The sequence below is a fragment of the Microcebus murinus genome, chromosome 19, assembly GCF_040939455.1.
Source record: "Microcebus murinus isolate Inina chromosome 19, M.murinus_Inina_mat1.0, whole genome shotgun sequence".
In the NCBI taxonomy this organism is placed as follows: domain Eukaryota; kingdom Metazoa; phylum Chordata; class Mammalia; order Primates; family Cheirogaleidae; genus Microcebus; species Microcebus murinus.
The window spans coordinates 7,138,252-7,157,929 of NC_134122.1; the positions used below are offsets into that span (position 1 = coordinate 7,138,252).

General features: G+C 45.1%; 1 protein-coding gene across 3 annotated transcripts in view; it reads right to left on the minus strand.

The window, feature by feature from the left end:
- Positions 1–200: 200 nt before the first annotated feature.
- Positions 201–19,678, minus strand: part of USP7 (ubiquitin specific peptidase 7) — a 59,393-nt gene continuing 39,915 nt past the window's right edge. For all 3 annotated transcript variants that reach the window (XM_012785231.3, XM_012785222.3, XM_075995097.1), the window contains 23 exons: positions 18,598–18,678; positions 18,421–18,511; positions 15,370–15,452; positions 13,579–13,688; positions 11,942–12,098; positions 10,839–10,983; positions 10,425–10,555; positions 9,646–9,780; positions 8,783–8,884; positions 8,483–8,588; positions 7,596–7,688; positions 7,444–7,511; positions 6,970–7,070; positions 6,105–6,258; positions 5,368–5,435; positions 4,784–4,892; positions 4,613–4,690; positions 3,623–3,723; positions 2,670–2,769; positions 1,689–1,808; positions 1,469–1,540; positions 1,243–1,333; positions 201–795 (listed from right to left, as the gene is read on the minus strand). In XM_012785231.3, coding sequence (XP_012640685.2) covers positions 689–795; positions 1,243–1,333; positions 1,469–1,540; positions 1,689–1,808; positions 2,670–2,769; positions 3,623–3,723; positions 4,613–4,690; positions 4,784–4,892; positions 5,368–5,435; positions 6,105–6,258; positions 6,970–7,070; positions 7,444–7,511; positions 7,596–7,688; positions 8,483–8,588; positions 8,783–8,884; positions 9,646–9,780; positions 10,425–10,555; positions 10,839–10,983; positions 11,942–12,098; positions 13,579–13,688; positions 15,370–15,452; positions 18,421–18,511; positions 18,598–18,678 — 2,403 coding nt within the window. In that variant the 3' untranslated portion in view covers positions 201–688. The remainder of the gene's footprint in view (positions 796–1,242; positions 1,334–1,468; positions 1,541–1,688; positions 1,809–2,669; positions 2,770–3,622; positions 3,724–4,612; positions 4,691–4,783; positions 4,893–5,367; positions 5,436–6,104; positions 6,259–6,969; positions 7,071–7,443; positions 7,512–7,595; positions 7,689–8,482; positions 8,589–8,782; positions 8,885–9,645; positions 9,781–10,424; positions 10,556–10,838; positions 10,984–11,941; positions 12,099–13,578; positions 13,689–15,369; positions 15,453–18,420; positions 18,512–18,597; positions 18,679–19,678) is intronic.

The following is a 19,678-nucleotide window of genomic DNA, read 5'->3' on the forward strand; positions in this document are numbered from 1 at the left end:
TTCTTTCACCTGCTCATATGAATTGTTGAGATCAAGTTTGCCGAAAGGCAACAGTAAACCTTAATTGTACTTAACAATGTTTTCAGCTTAATAAAAAGACCCCAAGACACCTGTCGGGACCGGGCTGCAGGACAGCATGGCTGGCGGGGGGCCGGCAGCCGAGGAGAGAAGAACCGAGGCAGGGCTGACAACGCACACAATGACGGAAAGAGCGCTATTTATTAGGTGTGAGTTTCTCTGTTTTGCCTTTACAGATGCACAGAAGGTCACTGAAAGTATAACTGAAGGAACAGGTCAGACGAGCCTAGACACAAGACTTTATAGCTGCAGGGCCGCGGGGGCAGCCGGGCGCCCGTGCGACCGGAAGCAGCCCGGAGCCCCGGCCGGGCCCTGCGCCCCGCTAGCCTCCTCCCCCGTCATGCTGACAGCTGCCTTGCGTTGTGGTTACCATAAAATAACTCTCATTGGCATCCAAGCTTTATAAAAACACCTTCATTTTGCTCAAAAGGGCAGTCAATAGATACAGAGAAGCCAAACTGAACAGCCTCAACAAAATAAAATTAACATCAGCAGCAAATCCTTTTGCTGACGACTCCGGGGAGTGTGCGTGTGTGCCGGAGTTCTCCGCTGTTCAAAGGGGCACACACCCACGCACCGTCCCTCGCCTCCGACACATGGGGTAAGGAAGTCAGTTGTGGATCTTAATAGCCTTTTCAAGGTAAGTGTAGCGACTCCTCTTTGGGGCTTTGTTGAAGTGGTCGAGCCCTAGCCAAGGCCGAGGATGAGACATGTTACCTGGTGGGGACAAAGAAAAGCAACTGAGACCACCGAGCAACCCTGGAGCCCCTGGGTCAGCAGTGGCCAACGTGCACATGCACAACCACTAGGAGTGGGTCCTGTCGGCCTTGAGGTGTAAGTTCACAGGGAGGCCAGGAGCGTCCGAGCAGCATGCTCAGCTGGGGCCAAGGATGCCCACAGCCTGAGCAGACATCGCAGAGGCTTCCAGAATGCAGTGCTGTCAGAGGACCTGCACCCCTGGGACCACCACCTCAGTCCTAAGTTTCTGGCCACCACTGACCACTGGTTACATACCCAAAGCTTTACTCCTCTAAGAATTCATAGGTCACACGTCACCCAGGTGTGCAAAGAGAAGAGCTGCCACTGGACCCCCAGGGCTGCCCACCCCCAACCAGGTATTGCCACCCCCCCCCCAAGACCCCAGACCACAGAGCAGGCACTTACCAGGCTGTGGCTCAAAGTCTTTCAAATTTACTTCATACTCGTCTTCATTTATGTACTGGTGTCGGCCCATCATTACAATTGCAAATTTAAACTAAAAGAAAAAAAAAATTTAAACTCCTCCATTATTTCTGGGTATCTCCAAAACTCACATCTCCAGCAAAAAACATCCAGGCCGCGTTCCCAGTCAGGGCTTGAGCGCGCCGTCACCAGGTCCCCGGGCGCATACCTTCTCGAACTCCTTCTCCTGGATGTCCAGCAGGCTCTGAATCCGCTTCATCACTTCTCTGAAGTGCTCGCCCTGGAAGAGCAGAGGACAGGTGTCACCCCGGCATCCTGGTGCTGCCAGCACCGTGGCCAGCGCCCAAGCAGGACCCCGAGGTAGCAAGAGCGGTCACTGGGAACTTACGCTTCCACTGGAGCTGCTCAACCCGCCGCCAACATCGTACCTGGTGTATCCTCAGCAAAAACGGGATTCCAAACGTTCCGAACACCTCTTTGTGGAAGTGAGCCACTGTGATGAGCATCTCGTTTTCCTTGTCTATGTCCACCTGGTCCAAAGGAACTTCCTGGGGACACAGCATCAAACACAGGCTTGGGTAAGTAGGGTTAACGCAGACAACACGGCCACATTTAAATTACGACTTACCACTCCAACAAGGACACAGACTATTTTTGCCAAAACAAAGTGCCACACTTGGATCTAGCTAGAATGACAGAGAGTTCAGAGCCAAAAGATATCTAATATTTTTCAAAGGAAAACTATGCATAGAGACCAAATAATGTATTATTCCAGGTACTGGGGAAATGCCAACAGCTCTAAATTCAAGCAATCCACACATTCTGCCTGGAGGTGCTTAGTGGCCCACACTGAAGATTAATTTCTATGGACAAATATTACATGATTGTCACTTATGAGGTACCTAGAGTTATCAAATTCAAAACCAAAGTAGAGGCCGGGCGCAGTGGCTCACGCTTGTAATCCTAGCACTCTGGGAGGCCGAGGCGGGCGGATTGCTCGAGGTCAGGAGTTCGAAACCACCCTGAGCAAGAGCGAGACCCCGTCTCTACTATAAATAGAAAGAAATTAATTGGCCAACTAACATATATAGAAAAAATTAGCCGGGCATGGTGGCGCATGCCTGTAGTCCCAGCTACTTGGGAGGCTGAGGCAGCAGGATTGCTTGAGCCCAGGAATTTGAGGTGCTGTGAGCTAGGCTGACGCCATGGCACTCACTCTAGCCTGGGCAACAAAATGAGACTCTGTCTCAAGGAAAAAAAAAAAAAAAAAAAAAAAACGCACCTCGACTACTGGTACATGAACACACTCAGCTGCTTACACAATTCGCTTCCACCTTCCGGCAAGCAGCAGACAGGCCCAGTCCCACCCAGAGGGCTCACAAACTCTCTGCCAACAAAGGGACAGTTACCTCTATTCGAAACGTTCGACTCGTGGCGGGTGATAAACATTCTAATAGTTCATCTTCTTGATGCACACCAATAATTTTGTAGCTTACAATTTCTAGCAGCCTGAACACAGGGAAAAAAAGGACAAGAAAGTGAAATGGGTACATACATTTATGTAAGAATAAAACAATGATCACAAATAGTTTTCTAGAAAACTATATCTATAAAGCTACCACCACAATATGTGTTTGTCCTCTTATTTTTAAGAGGGTTTGAAATGTCAGAAGCAGGTACTCATGGGGAGCAGACAGAACATGGCCCAGGTGGTCCCCGCAGAGCATGAGATCAAAGGACTCAGCTGGTCTTAGTGCAAGTGGCCACACTGGGGCACAGAGATAAACTGAGGCTCCTAGCCTGTGTAAGCCTTTCCCAAAAGGAACTCAAGGTAGGCAGGACCAGGTGTTTTCCTCACTTACTCTTTAGATAACAGATTACAGTCTCATTCATTGTTTTATTAAAATTCCCAAGAAAGTAGATTTGAAAGCAAATAGCCCCAAAGGCTGTTTGTCCTACAAGCTGACTACAAGGCAAAATGCTGGGAAGAGTACCCACCTCTCTGAAATAAACATTCATCATCTAACTGGGGGCTTCTTCCTGTGGCCTGCATGCTGGCTGAACAGATTCAGGGTGACCCAACCTCTCACTGATCATTCACAGTTTGATTCATATCCTTCCTCTGCTTGGCTTTTCTACCTGAATCTCACCTTTTTTCTACAGCTCATTAACATCAGGAGATAAGGGGGAAAGGAGGAAAAATGGCTGTGAAGTGCCCATAAACCTCTGCCAGACCGCCGTCTCTCCACACCGGGCCAGGACCGCACTGCCCCCGGCTGTGCTCCACCTCCATTAGCTGGGGGAGGGGAGCGGTGAGGGGGAGCACACGCCACCCCTACCTTTGGGCTCAGGAAATACTTGCCTGAGTTTCCCTGATGCTTTCTCCCCGAGCTCTACGGCCTTTTTACATTCCTCTAATAGGTCCCGGACACATCCGTGCTTGTCTGGATATAGTGTTATTTCCTAAGCAATGGAAAGACGAAATAAGCACTTTAACAAACAGGAAGGAGGAAAAATTGTCCCCAGCTGGCCCAACATGTCCTTGTCTATGTTCCCACGCGGTGGTCCCTCCCTTGTGAGCTCACTCAGGGTGGGCAGATGAGCGTTGACCCGAGGCCCACCCAGTATTAGCAGGTCAGGATGCAAAGACTCATTTCTGTAGACAAACGCTCTATGCAAAAAGCTTGCCGTTTATAGAGCAGCTTCTCAGGACGTGATCCCCTGAGGGGCCGTCCAAGAGCCTTCCCAATTCCCAGCAGACAGAGAGTGACGCTGGCCAGGCAACAGACCAGGCACACGGTGGGCTTCATCTGACCCGCTCTACACGGGGTGGGGGTAGGGTGGGGTGGGGGGCTGGAATGGCTCAAATCTTCCTTCAACGCTGCTAGAGCCAGAAAGGTGACAACGCGGTATCCGCGAGGGCAGAGACTGTCTAGAAGAACCACTTAAAGGCACGGCTGGACACGTCTTGTCTGGAGCAGGCAGGCGACAGAGCAGCCTGCGCTGGCAATGTGGGAAGCGCGTGCACAGCAGAGTCAATGTCTGCCGCACGGCCTGGAGCGGCCAGGGCAGGCACCGTCTGAGCGGCACACTTCCCCTGGGCCACGCAGCAGCATCGCCCCAGCAGTAAGAAAAGCATCACAGGGAGCTCTGTTAGCTCAACACTGGTTTTCACCCGAAAGGCCTGAGAGGATCGTGCCAGGCAGGAGGAGGGAAGACCCTGGGCCGGGGGGCATTTAATGCCTGCTATCATTTAGACAGGGCTTTTGTTATTTCCGCATGGGAGCTGGGGATATACAGAAACGACAGCTCCAATAAAATAAACACTCAAGGTATTTTAAACAAAACTTACCTCTTCCCTAAATTGGCTGTTTAACCATATACACTTAAAACTCCGCCTATTCTCAAAGTCTGTGATTTTCATCTTAAGCTATTAAGAAAAGAGAGACTCATTTTAGATACGTTTCCACAAAAACCCAGGCCTTCTCTTTATACCCACAATTACATTAATTTGGACTCATACCTGCTGATAGTAAAGTTTCTTAGGTTGTCTGGGCTTGAAGAACTGTAGAAGATCTCTTAAAGTACCTTCATAATTATGTCTAAGTGGATTACCTGGGCCATCCCTATAACTACACAAGAAAACAGCGTATAAATAAATGACTTATTTGCCTAAAACAAGTATCTGTGAGTGAGCATAAATGCAAACCACTGCCCTTACGCCTTGACATGAAATTTGGACCTGACATAGGGCTCAGCTTTGTACTCCTATCTTGAGACCTGAGCACCCCTGGCTGCCACACCTGAGTGCTCTGCATAGTGCACAGAAACCTGGCAGGGACTGACCCAGCTGGACACATGGGAGGCGCACTGATGACGTTATCTAGAGTAAGTCTGGCTTTAGATGGGGCTGACGATTATTCTGACATCTCAGAGTAATGTGGTCAAGCTGTGAGTGGTGACAATGCTAAATCTGAAACTAAGCAAGAAATGGCATGTCAGGTGATGAGACTAGCTACTTATTAACATTAGTTGCCAGATGTTTTGATGAGCCATGGAAAGCATGTGGCACTGACCAAACGACAGGGGTCTGTGAGTGTGGCTTACCCTTGAGACTTGAAAAACTGGAGCAGCATTGGATCCGTGTTGAGCCTCTGTGCAACTGTCTTTGCAACCTGTGAGACAGAAGCAAGCCAGGAGACAGAAAGCAAGGTTCACATATTAGGGACGGACTGAAATGTGCTCAATAAACTTCATGATTAATCACTGAAAATGTGGTATGAGCAGCCTGAATTTAAATTCCCTAGAAATTTACTATTTAATGAAATAAACTATATGTCTTAGTATAGCACCATCGGACCCGCATATCTAACCATCATTTTTTAAAGGATTTTCACTTTCAGAAGTGTGGTCCATAGGATTATAACCCCCTGCCCCCTTCTGAACTAAGCCCATTAAACAACTTCTATTTATTTTTGGAGACAGAGTCTCACTCTTGTTGCCCTGGATAGAGTGCTGTGGCTTCAGCCTAGCTCACAGCAACCTCAAACTCCTGGGCTCAAGTGATCCTCCTGCCTCAGCCTCCCGAGTAGCCAGGACTACAGGCATGTGCCACCATGCCCGACTAATTTTTTCTATTTTTGGCAGAGACAGGGTCTCACTCTTGCTCAGGCTGGTCTCAAACTCCTGAGCTCAATAGATCCGCCTGCCTCGGCCTCCCAGAGTGCTAGGATTAGGCATGAGCCACCGTACCCAGCCTAGACAACCTCTTTAACAAGCATTTCAAAAAAGAAATTGGTCTTTCTGGTACAGATCTGAAGGGGAGAAGAATGTTTCTTAAATACCTGAAAATAATTCATTCTATTTGATAATGTCACCACAAATCCAGGATCGTTAGGGATTGTTTTATCACAGAAAATGACATCGACGCGATGGTAGAGGTCTCTGAAGTATTCCTTTGCAGTGGGCAATTCACTGTTATCATTTTCAGGGTCATCCCTGGGGGGAAAGGTTTACAGACTGAATCAAAGTCCACAGAGGGGAGTCGTCAGTAAAAAACGGGATCTTTTATGCAACAGTGACACCAACAGGTTCTCTTGCAACATAAACTCAGGCTTCACTTCCAGGCTGCAGGGAGCCGCCTCAGCTCCCTGAGAGAGCAAGGTACAGTAAGAGTAGCAATGACGGCTGGGGGACGTGCTCTGAGCCACCCACAGTGCCGGCGGCTTCACATTCTCAGTGTCCCTACAAAACCAGAACATGCTTGAGACAACAAGTGCGCCCAGGATGCAGTGCCGTGCCCACGGGACTGGCAGGAGGCAGAGCCCAGGCTCTGACCAGGGGTCAGCAAATCACTGCCTTCATGTAACATCGGAGACCACAGAGCTGCTGGGTTATGCGCAGACAGGTCTGAATGAATTACCTAAGCAGGTGCGTTCTATGGAATTTCGTGTAATTTAGGGAAAGGAAAACGAGTTGTTATTCCATAAAGCCCCCCCCATAGCTACCATGCTCGTTTACTGACATTTTTAGAGCTTCACATGCTAAAGATGTCCCCCACCCCTGATTCCAAAACCTAGAGAAGGCCAGCTATGTCAGCACTGAGGTGCTCTCAGCCAAACATGGCACAGGGTCTACACGCAAATGTTTCTTGCTCCAACGACAAGAAAACCTCTGACATTAGTGAAAATTCTTCAAAAAAGTACATACTTTTGAAACACAATAATGTCACCATCCATTAGTTCATCCAGGGCTTTATCAAGAGACACGTCGTAGTCCTGAATTCGCTCTGTTAAATTCGGTTTAACTTCCTATAGTAAAAGATACAAGATGGTAACACGGCACAGTTTGTTTAATGTTTAACATGGCCATATACTCTTCCCTATGCTTTAAGTATTTTCTCTACCCCCAATTCTGTCCACCTACATTTTTAGTTAAAATGCTAATAGAAAATATCAAATGGAAAAATCCCTAAGTATGAAATTAATTACTGATCTTAGTTTTGTGTTTTTTTTAATAAATCACAAATCCAAAAATGTGATCCTCAAAATTACCTGAAGGCCCCCAAGTCAGGGGTCAGGTATAGACTTCACACGGTAACAAATTGAAAGAAAGCAAAATAAACAGCCTTTCACCCCCAAACTACTAACGCTATGCACTGATGAAAAAATGAACCACACAAACCTCATAGAGGATAAGGTTAGTATCTTGACCAAATCCTGCTCTGTCACACATAACCGGGAGCAAGTCACCTAGGATGGAGGAAGTTTTTAAATACGCAGCTGTAACATGCTGAGCAAAAGTCTCCTTAGAAGGCAAGAGCAGTGAGGACTTACGTATTTTACAGGATATTGGTGTGTAGATATGCCCGCAGTAATTCAAGCTCCGTGTTTTGGGATCATACATCTTCAAAAATAACATTACATCATCTACAAGGTTAATAAACGAGTTTTGTTAGTATCGTAACACTCGTACAACGTTAAAGAAAAAGATTACTGGTAAGTTCACTGGCTGCTCAGTGACAACGGAAATGACAGCTTATGGTCCTAATGCTGACCTAACGGTCAGAGGAGGTTTACTCAAGAGGCTGATGCTATGACATCAAACTCACGGGAACGGCTACATCTGAGGCATTAAGTGCACTGAATTTAGAAACCCTAGTTCATAGAGACCTTGCACCAACGAGCGGGACAAGTGTTACCGCACAGAGACATGTTAACAGCTTAGTCTTTGCTAAACGTGACCACTTGTGGTAAAAAAAAAAAAAAAAAACAAAAAAAAAAAACCTCTGTCATTTTATATTAAGGGTCAGCAAATTCCAAACCACCTGTTTTGTAAATAAACCTTACTGGCAGACAGCCGGTCGTTTACATATTCTGTGTGGCAGCTGTACTGCTACCATGGCAGACAGATTTACAGCCAGAAAAGGTGGAGACAGTTACTATCTGGCCTGTGACATCTTGCGAGCCTGCTCTATGTGACTGATCACGGTGGGCAGCACAACACAGAGGCCGAGGCCAGGAACAGAACAGCCCCACGCTGCCGCCGCCATCTCCCCACCTCAGCCCAGTCTTACTAGACTTCACCAGGAAGCCTTGAACATGGGAAGGAGCAGCTGTGGGATTAAGCGACAGCTCTCTCTGCTTAACCCGTGTGTTTGAACAACCATCCAAGAATCCAGCCCTATGCTCTAAGCACAGTCAGGAGTCTCATGGGCACTTACGATCTTTGTCAAACTTGGGTAATGTCGCTCCACTAGCAGCCAGCTCGGGATCAACTGTTTCCAGGAATATTGTCCAAGGGTTTTCATTGTCACTGAGTTCAATCATCTATTTCCAAAAGAGACGCTGATTTTAGAAGGTTCTAATGGCTTAGGTGACAGATCGAAAAACTATACTCAAGTACTGAAGAAAATGTCCATTCTATTTAACTGGACCAAAAACGAAACACGGTGCACTAACTGCAGAGGACGAAGCCTTCTGCACGGTCCCAAATGAGATATGCTATTATCAACAATATTTACTGTTTTATTGCCGTCTGCTTCATTATCTAACATTGCTGGTCGCTTTGTTCCATTACTCCTTGCTTGCATGGGCCATAATCGAATTTGATCTTGTGGAAATCCCTGAAAAAAACATTCAAAATGAGTAGTAAGTTCATATTTTAGTCCTATATCATCAACTTAATGATTGTTTTTTTTTAAAGAGAGAGAGGGTCTCCCTCTGTCATCCAGGCTAGAGTGTAGTGGTATCGTCATAGCTCACTGCAGCCTCAAACTCATGAGGCAGTGATCCTGCTGCCTCAGCCTCCCATGTAGCTGGAACTATAGGCACATGCCATCATGCACAGGTGATTTTATTTTTGTAGATACAGGGTCTTGCTATGTTCCCCAAGCTGGTCCTGAACCCCTCAAGAGATCCTCCCACCAGAGCCTCGCAAAGTGCTGGGATTACAGGCATGGGCCACTGTGACAGGCCTGGTTTTGTTATTACAAGGAAAAAAATCATAATTACAACTCTCCCTACTGACTTAGACAACTGTGACCCACCGCTCAGGGTCAGCTGTATTCCAAGGCTTGAGTGCCCATTCTCAGGGCAGGGGGATATTAACATTCACATGTAACTTCCACCTTTGCAAATTCTATGGGAAGACTACCTCAAAAGGGCAGAAACATGTTTCTGAAACCTCGTGGATTCCCCTGTACTAGAGTCAAGAGCTCTAGAACATCAACAGTATTTTTCTCAGACAGGACATTTACCTCACTTCTAGGCAGTGACTGGACACAGTGCCTATCCCCAAAGGTAGTTAGTCTTTTCTAGTTACACAGAGGAAAGGTGGAACCTGGAAGTCAGCCCAAGAAAAGCCACCAGAAGGGCTGGCACGCACCATGGTCTGGGAGAGGTTCTGGACGAACTCGGCAAGCGAGGAGTTCTTTAATACTTTGAACACAGTGTACTTCACTTTCTCTTCATCGTACATGTCATTTCCTTGGTGGCCACAAAACTGGTCCTCTGCAACTATCTAAATACACATTTGAGAGCACAAGAGTTTACAACTGACAAAAAGTATGAGTCCATGCTCAACAAGTTTAAATACTAAAAGCCTAAAAACTAGTCTTTTGTTCCAAAGACATTTCTTCAGAAGATCATTAAGAAAAGCTTCATAAAATGACCAAAACTAACTCAGGTATTTATTTAGGAAAGTAGTCTGTGTTTCAACATAATCACTCCTCTATAGAGCACCAGCTGGAGCTCCAACTGTGTGGTCTCCTCCCACTCTCCAATCCCGTTTTCCATAAACACTAACATTTAAGTCAGGCGTCCTCAAACTACTGCCCATGGGCCATACGCGGCCGCCAAGGACATTTATCCGGCCCGCCGGGTGTTTTTGCCGCTGCTGCCTGTCCTGCTTAGCAGCCAATTCATCCCGGGCCCGCAGTGCGCATGTGTGGAATGTGCGCCCCACTCTCCAACGGCCCTCCAACGGTCGGAGGGACAGTGAACTGGCCCCGTTTAAAAAGTCTGAGGACCCCACCTGGCCTGAGCAGTCACGCAGGAAGTACCTATCCACCAGTTAACCTAAACCAGCCAACCCAAGAGGCCAAATATTAAAAATGCTCATGGAGCTGCCCGGAGCAGCTCAGGGCGGGGCGGGGCGGGGCGGACCTGCACTTGCATGTAGAGGTGGGCCTCCTGCCGCTCCTTCCGTTTCTGGGCCTCGATCCTTTTCTCTTCTTGTAATCGTTCCACCAGCTGCTGAGGAATATCGTGATCTGTGACAGCCTGTAAAACTTCACCTGCAGGACAAATGCATCCTCTTTCACCTCTGTGCAGACCTACTTTCCCTTCCGTAGAAGGGCTAAAGTCTAGGTCATCTTTAATAACATAATCTATTCCAGTAAGACTACTTGGTATCATGAGTTTACATCAGAACACACAAGCCCAATCCAGCTCACTTCACAACATGGCAGACTAAGCACAAAATGCGTTTGGGCAGCAGGCAAGGCTGCTGGTGGATTCACGGTACAACTAAAAAAGTTTGCCAAAGTAAAGGATGAAACAAAAACCCGCTCTACTCACTCAGTTTTGATTCCCTGATATAAACTAACATATAAGCGTTGGTGCAGTGCCGCACAGACAGGTCGTCGTCGTGGCCTCCGTAATTGTGCTCGATCGCTTCTTCTTTGGTGCACCTCGACACGACGTCGTCGTCAAACTTACACCACTGGAAGGGAAGCGACAGAACGTCAGCGGGATGGAGTGCAGTGACGGGAAGCTGGCACTAGAAGGCTGGTGGTGTGCCGGCCCAGGCACTGGTCTCAGGCATCCCTCTCATAAAATGCATCAGTGCGGGAACTGCTACTACTTACTCAATGGCGTTTTTTCGTAGTCTACTCAGAAAGCCAACTTTCCACTTAAGTTTAACCCACTGACACAACCAGCTCTTTACAAAATTAAGAAAGCCATACTGAGTATACCTGATCTAATGATAAAATTTTATGCTGTGGTTATAAAAGGACCGGGGATGTCACCTTATCTGTCACGATATCAATGCAAGTGAGGGCCTGACTTTTAAAAAAGTCAACCTAACTCATACATAACAGTTACTGCCCAATCTCTGTTGTGGAAGGCGGTCTTCACTGCTGTCTCATGCTGTGAGGATTCCTCCATATTGCCTTGGCAGGAGCCAGTGGCCTGAACCCTGGCTCTGGTGTTCTGTTACTCGCTGGCCCTGTGGTCTTGGAAAAGCATTCTGAGAGCCTCATCTGCAAAATGGGTATCCTGCCCTCTTTTCTCCCAAGGGAGATAATGAAAAACCACATGAGGAAGCCACACGGAAGACACCATGGAGGGCAGGCACAGAGGGTCAGATGAGCAACATGGCCTCCCTGAGCCAGCCAACGCTGGGTCTCACATAACATATAAGGGATTATGTGATATCTCACATTAGATATAAGCCCAATGTTCATTACTAACAAAGTACGATCATCAATTTATTATTTACCTTTAAAGTCTCAGCAATTAAATAGACAGGAAAACAGCACTTAGCAGCCAGAGGACAGAAAGATCAATGCGAGGCCAGGAAGGAACCTTGGGCTAACAAGCTCATCAAGGAGGAAGGAGAAATGGCTGCAGCGGGGCGTCACTGTTAGTCTCTGCGTTCCACCCGAGCCAACACTTACTTTGCCATCCCCTTTGGGGTTTAGATAAACCACATAATGTCCACCGTGGTTATCTCCACTGTGAACCAGGACTGCGTGGAGGATGTAATTTGCAGGGTCCTTAGGATCGGTTTTTTGCAAAAATTCATCAAGGGGTAATTGTTCTGGGAACTCAAACCTATTGAAAAACATTTTAAAAGAAATTTATTCACACATAAAATATTGTACTTTTTGATTTATTGTTACGTTTTCTAATTCATGGTTCAACATTAACGACAAAAGTATGAATTAGATTTGAGAAACCCCATGAGCTGCTTGAGGTAGCCCCCACTTATAAGAATTTTTCATATGTCGACATGATATCTGAACTTAGAGTTTATGAGGAAAATGCATATAAAGCAATGAGATTCCTAATAAAGTTTTAAATCCAAGGATTATGCACTCAAGCTATTCTTCCACGGTGGCCTCCCAGAATGCCAGGATTACAGACTTGAGCCACTACACCCAGCCAATATACTACAATTTGAGAAGTGTGGAAAAACCAAAGTAAACAGAAATTTCTCATCCTGCGACTTCTACAGACATAATGAAATTGATTTGGTTTTAAATTATTATCTTCATAAAATTTGATCTTCTTGATAAGATTTCAGTATCAGGGGAGCCACATCAAAGTACTGTCAACTCTTGAATCTGGTATCGTACTCTGGAAAAATTGTGTATAACAGGGCACACAAACACCTACTTTAGCATTCTTGAAAATTCCAGCAAATTCTAGATGTCAATGCCAACTGAGAGATTACAAATTACTGGAGATCTTATTTAAACAAATACACTACTCTGTTTCCCCAAAAATAAGACCTATCCATAAATAAGCCCTAGCAGGATTTCTAAGCATCTGGGCAATAGAAGCCCTACCCCAAAAATAAGCCCTAGCGATGGGCATGGCTATGCAGCGCGTCTGCACAACCCATGCATTTCGTCGTGGAGCAGTAAAGACGACGAGCAGCCCTTCTCATCTGCCCCATGAGAGCTCTACTGCTCCACAGGAGAAATTGGGGCCAATGGTTCTAAAGGAAATAGAGTCACGAGAAATTCAGGGTGGAATTCGGGATTTGGAGAGTTATGATGACGTTCCAGAAGACGACGACTTAACTCCATTTGAATAAATGTAGATTGTTGTACTGTACTTAAAAAGAATAACACATCCCCTGAAAATAAGCCCTAGGGTGTCTTCTTGAGGAAAAATAAATATAAGACCCTGTCTTATTGTGGGGGAAACATGGTAGTATCAAATTCCACATCTGAGATAACATCTACAGTTTGGCTCAGATTAAATGTACAAGGAATCCTGGTAAATGCAAAATCTATGACACACATTTAACCCACGCTTATCATCCAGAACTTCAGTCCCCACGGCAGAGTAGGGCTGGAGTCAGGTGAAGTATCCTTTAGAGGGAGAAATCCATTCAGAGGGAGCAGCCTCCGAAATCTCTTAAGTAAAATTATCCCTCTGACATTACAACTCTTAAAACACTGAGTTAGAAGAGAACTCAAAATCAGAGAGGAAACTAAATAGGCAAAGACTGAACAAGAGCACTGAGATCAGTCCCGTAAGAATGACGATGAATTTTTAACTTTCACATTATGCTATAGATTACCTATCATTGATCTTGATATTTTGGTCCGTCTGTGGGTCATACATAAATCTCATCAGTTGCAGATGTAACACTGGTGGCAATGTTAGGAATTTCACACCTTTCTCTGCTTCCTAAACATTAAAAAAGAATCGCAAATTTAGTCCTTGAAGCAAGAAAGCAACATGTTTCAGCAGGAGTGGAAAGTGTTTGGGGAAGTTTGGAGTGCAGAGGTGGGGAAGTTTGGAGTGCAGAGGTGGGGAAGTGTAGCTATCCATTTGGGCACCTCTAAAATGTTTTGTTTAGGTCTGTCATTAGGCCTCTTCTTTATTTAAAATTGCTGCACCAGCATGTGAGAGAGACTCCTCTTAGATGGGATTATGTTCTAACTTGATGCCTAACAATGGGGGATGAGGAAATAAATTAAGACAGTCATTTGCTACCACGTTATGATCATTAAATGTGACCAAAATTGTGGGGATCCACGGGAAAAAAACATCAGTTAGAAAAGCAGAAAACTGTATTTCAATTAGGTAGGAGTAGGCATGCCTCCGAAGCACCTACAGGGACTGAGCACAAATGAACACATCCACGAGTTGGGAGGACTGTAAGTGAACAGCTTCATTCCCTCGGGCTCTTCTATGTTGACCAAAGAACCCACATATTGTAGAGCACACATGCAGTCCTGGCTGTTCAGTATCACTTCAAGGAGACCCAAAATGTCCTGATTCACTATCAGCAAGGCCCTTTCAACACCCAACATGGCCATCCTCCTGCACCTGCCAGCCTCTGAGCCACAGGACACCCCCACACCCCAACTTCTAACGAAGGCCTTCTCTGGAGGAGCCCAGGTCCCTCCAGCCCTCACACCTCTCCCTGCACCTCTGCTCCAGCTCAGCTGGCTCTCGCTGAAATGAGGCCTTGTCCATCTAAGCCACTAACAGGCCATCAGTGGCCTTCATCCATCAGACTCACAGCTGTACTTCCAGTATGGACCTTGCCTTAGTCCTTAAACCTGTCCAATGACCAGCCACAGACCTACAGGAATTGGGGGCTGTGACAAGAAATACCTATTTAAGCAACTTTGTTTAGTGTATGTACATGAACATGTTTAAGACAACAGGGTTATCTGAGGAAAGACAAAACAAAACCCAAGAATCTGCTCCAAATCCATGAAGGGCATAGTTTTAACTTGGAAGATAAAGTGTTCTGTTCCTCCACCACTAACCATGCAGGCTTTCACTCCAGAAAACATATTGCTTCCCCAGACCCCACAACAGCCAGCGTAAGAGCAATGCTTATGAGCTGAGTGAAATGTTTCTTAAGCACATCACATTCAGTTACCAAACTTACTGGGTTTTGTTTTGTTTTTTGAGACACAGAGTCTCACTCTGTTGCCCGAGCTAGAGTGCAGTGGCATCAGCCTAGCTCACAGCAACCTCAGACTCCTGGGTTCTGGTGATCCTCCTGCCTTAGCCTCCTGAGAAGCTGAGAGTACAGGCATGTGCCACCATGCCTGGCTAATTTTTTCTATATATTTTTAGTTGCCCAGCTAATTTCTTTCTATTTTCAGTAGAGACGGTGTCTCGCTCTTGCTCAGGCTGGTCTCCTGCTCCTGACCTCGAGCAATCCTCTTGCCTTGGCCTCTGAGAGTGCTAGGATTACAGGAGAGAGCCACCGTGCCCAGCATGAATGTTCTTAATGCCAGAAACACATGAAAAGGTACCAGTAAAGTTTTAATCAGCATTTAAGGAAAAGGATTGAAAATAGAGACAAAAGGCGCAGTAGGACACCGGTGCAAAACCCCCGAGTTACCTGCAAGCCGTGCTCCCCGGCGTCGTATTTATTGTCTCCGTCCAGTTGTTCTACAGCCACATAATCCACAAATGATTCAAATACTTTAAAGGGAGAGGAGAAAAAGTCAAACCAAACTGATCACTAAAGCTTCAACCCAGATACAATTATTTAAATATAAACCAGATGTAAATTATGTACGCCAATCTATTTAGGAATGCCAGAGAAGAGAACATCACTAACTGCAGCTGTGAGCAGTAACACCCTCCACTCTAGACTGCAGTTAATGTGGCTTTACCACCCTCACTCATCAGCCAAGCACAGTAATGTTTCTAAAGGGTATTAAAACAATATGCAAGGAAGAGTTAAGGTTTTAGTAACTGGGATTCTGAGCAAAACACAGAGCAACAGGCAGCGCAGGTCAGCAGGAGACCACAGACGGGGGTCGGTCAGGACATCCTACCATGCACACAGCTGTCCCAGGTGGATTGCAGATCAACAGAAAGACACCAACAGGTAACAGAGTATCTTAGGACGCAAAAAAGCAAAACTGACATGCTGGATTTCACTGCCACTAAGAATGGCAACATTAAAGGGTGAAGAGCAAGAGACACCAACGGGGAGAATCTCTGCAACTCAACACAGAACGTGCATCCAGGACATATAAAGAACTACCGATGCTCTGGCCATTCTGGAATAACACAAGTGGATAATACTGAAAACAACAACTGTATCACTTTGCCAGCAAGTAAAAGAAAAAGAACAAAACAAAACTGTGATGCTCTGCTCTACAGGCAGTATGGGACAGTGACCCTCCCGAGCCTACGGTGGGCCCAGCTCACTGCTTTGTGACCAGGCTGCAGCTCTGGGGAGGGAAACCCAGACGAGTCCAGAAGAGGGAGTGGGCGTTTGAGGAGCCCAGGGCAGCTAGAATCTATAAGGGCACAGTACCCAAGAGCTGAAAGCTGCGCAGAGCAAGAGGTCTGGAGATTTGCACAAGGCTCTCCCTTGAGCCACAGGTGAGTACTGGTCAGCAGATGAGTGTGAGGAAATGTACCTGAGGCCAAGGAAAGAACCAACTGGAGGGAACCAAGACTGGGGGATCCTAATCTTCATCGCTCAAAGGGGCTAGAATAGTCTGTGCTCCCACCAGCCACAAAAAATACCTCCTGATACATGGTAGACTGGTCTGAAAATTCATGGAGGAAACAAATTAGACCTAAAATAAAACCTGCTGTGCCCCCACCAAACACAGCCTAAAACAGGCAAAAGAGCCAAACTTCTTCCAAGTAACTTGATCTGTGCCCCCCCCAAAAAAGGTTAAGAATGCAACACCCAGCAACATAGAAACCACAGTACCTGCTATCAACAAAATATTACAATGCATGCAAAGAAGCCGGAAAGCACCCATGAAGGGAAACAGACCCAGAAATCACAGATGACAGAATTAGTATGAAGTTATTATTAACTATATTCCACATGTTCAAGAGCACAGAAGAAAACAAGAGCATATTAAGAAACAGAAGATTTTTATTAAAAGATCCAAATCAAACCTCTAGAAATGAAAACATCCTGGATAGGATTCACAGCAAACTTGACAATGCAGATGTCAGAGCAATAAAAACCACAATGTCAAACCGACATGGGAAGGGGGGGGTGACTTCAGGCAGGGGAGTGGAGGGGATGTATGAAAGGTGGCCAAAAGTTTTCCAAATTTAACAATCACTAAAACTATAAACCCACAAATCCAAGAAGTTTGGTGTACACTGAGCAGAAGAAACAAAGATTACAGTAGAGAGCAATAAATATAATCTAACAGCTTACAATCAGTGAGAAATAGAAAATCTTAAAATCCAGGGCGTGGGCAGGAGGAGAGGGGTGGTGCGGCACCGGCGTTGGGACAGAGACAGCACATATAACCCAGAGAGGAAGAGACATACTGTGACAACACAACAGACTGGTCAGAAGCAATGCCATCAAGAACACAGTGGAATCCTCTAACATGCTGCCCCCATCAGAAGTCTCTACCCAGTTAATGTGTCTTTCAGAAATGAAGATGAATTAAGACCTCTCCAAGCATACATGGTCAAAGAATTCATCTCAGCACACCTGTACTATAGGAAATAGGAAAATTATACCAATGGAAACCTGGATCTAAATTAAAACAAGCACCACAGTTGTATATATGGGTGTAAATATGAAACTCCCCCAGCCCCTGTTTTTAACATCAACGCCTATAAACCAATTAAGAACTGAGGAACCAACACAAAAATGGATAAAATACTTAAACAGGCATTTTACAAGAGATCTCCATATTTTAAGTGTCTGAAAAGACAACTTCACTGATCTTCAACGAAATACAAACTAAAACCAAGACAGCACCATTTTCCCACCAAAACACTTCTGGTGTGGGTGTAAAGCAACTGCGACTATGACACAGTGAGGATGGAGGTGAAAAGCTGATCACTCACTCTGGAAGTCTCGCTAGCTTTACCCATGAGGCTGAACATATGCGTGCCCGATGGGTAGCAATTCGATTCCTCCTGCCATAAGTGCACATGAGCACCTGAATGGTCAATCTGCCTTACACCTGACAACCTCGATCTGAAAACCACCCAAATGTCAAGTTTCAAAATTTTTGTGGTATATTCTTAAAATGAATATACTCTGGAGCAATGAAGATGATCAAATTACTGCCGCTTGCAATGGATGTATTCAGAAATACAATGTTGAGCAAAAGAAATCAGAAACAAAGAATATATCCTACAGCACGAATGTATTGTGTTGAGCACTTAAGACATGCAAAATTAACCTCAGATGTCAGAAGCTCTAGGAGTGGATTCCCTGGAGGAGGTGGAGGCAGGTGAGTGGGAAGGGCTGTGGGGTCTGGCCCAAAATTCTATTTCTAGTGCCGGGTGGGGGCTACGAGCATGTGTTCAACTCAGTGAGCTGTGCGCTTAATATATGAGCCATTCTCTGCATCTAGGCTATGTTTCAAAAATATCAATTGTGTAAATAAGCCAAAATAGAAATTATCAAAAGCTCATGCCATAAACATACACACAAACTTACTATTTTTCTTTCCCTTTATACTTAGCTGGATGTCATAATAATCTTCTCTTCTGTCAGACCGATAGTCCACTTCTTTACACTGGATGTAGGACTATAAGGAAAGTAAGGCAGCATAAGTATTAGTAGTCAAAAACAACTCATTTTAAAAGTCATGCTTTAAAATTGGTGATCACATACCACCATTTTGCCTCTGAATAATTTAGGAATGGTGCCTTCTACACACGTGCCTTTCATCTTATTTTCCACATTATCAAGCAACTGAAAGAGAACATTTTTGGCTTTAATGAAAATTTTTATGATTAAGCAATATATAGTAATTTTATACATGATTAGGAAATATCAATGGTCAAAGATGTACTAGACTATTAAACATATGACCTTTGGCATGCAATTATAAAAAACATACAAAATCTCCTTTCTTGGTTGGATTTTTACAAAATATCTACATGCAACAGTTGAGGTTAACCTTTTATACAGCCTTTGGAATGAATTAGTAATCTGTAGTGCCTTTAGAAGCATTTTTTTATATTTATTTTACCTCTGTGGAAAAGCATGTAAACTGTTCACTAAACTTAACTCGTAATGGTCCACACCAAGAGATTAATGAGGTTGAGCCTGTCAACAGGATTGACTGGTTTGTCCATGGATATTTAATGAACTGGATTCAATCCAGCTAGTGCTGCAAAAAAGAAAACACACCTTGCCCAGCCAATCACCTTGAACAGCCATGTCATGTTGTGTGAGTATATGTGTGTGTCTGTGTCTTTTATTAAAACTGGAAGAATGAGAATTTCTAATAACTAATGATTAGGGGGAGAACGGACAAGGACTCCTTTAGTGAGAATTTCTGAGCACAGGACAGTCTGGCTGCTAGCTTAATAACAGAAGTCACTGCTCTACCATGACCAGACTGCTTTCTGAGAGGGTTACGCTGCTTGACGTTAATACTAACAATAAAGGTAAGTTTGTATAATTTATTTTATAAACTGAAATATAACTTGTGGCACTTAAAAAGGTAGTCACTTCTCTGACATGATTCAGGACCAACAGAAGAGTGAACTGAGCAAATCTGTTGGTTCTTTGATAACTCATGTATATATGCCAATTTAACAAATTAGAAGCCTACTACCTACTATTACTAAAATTACTAATATTACTTCCTACAATACTTCAGCTTCAAATACTTATTCAAATAATTTTTCTAGCTTTTAACACTAGATAGGTGCTATCTTTCCTTCCAAGCCTAACTTTGGTCCCA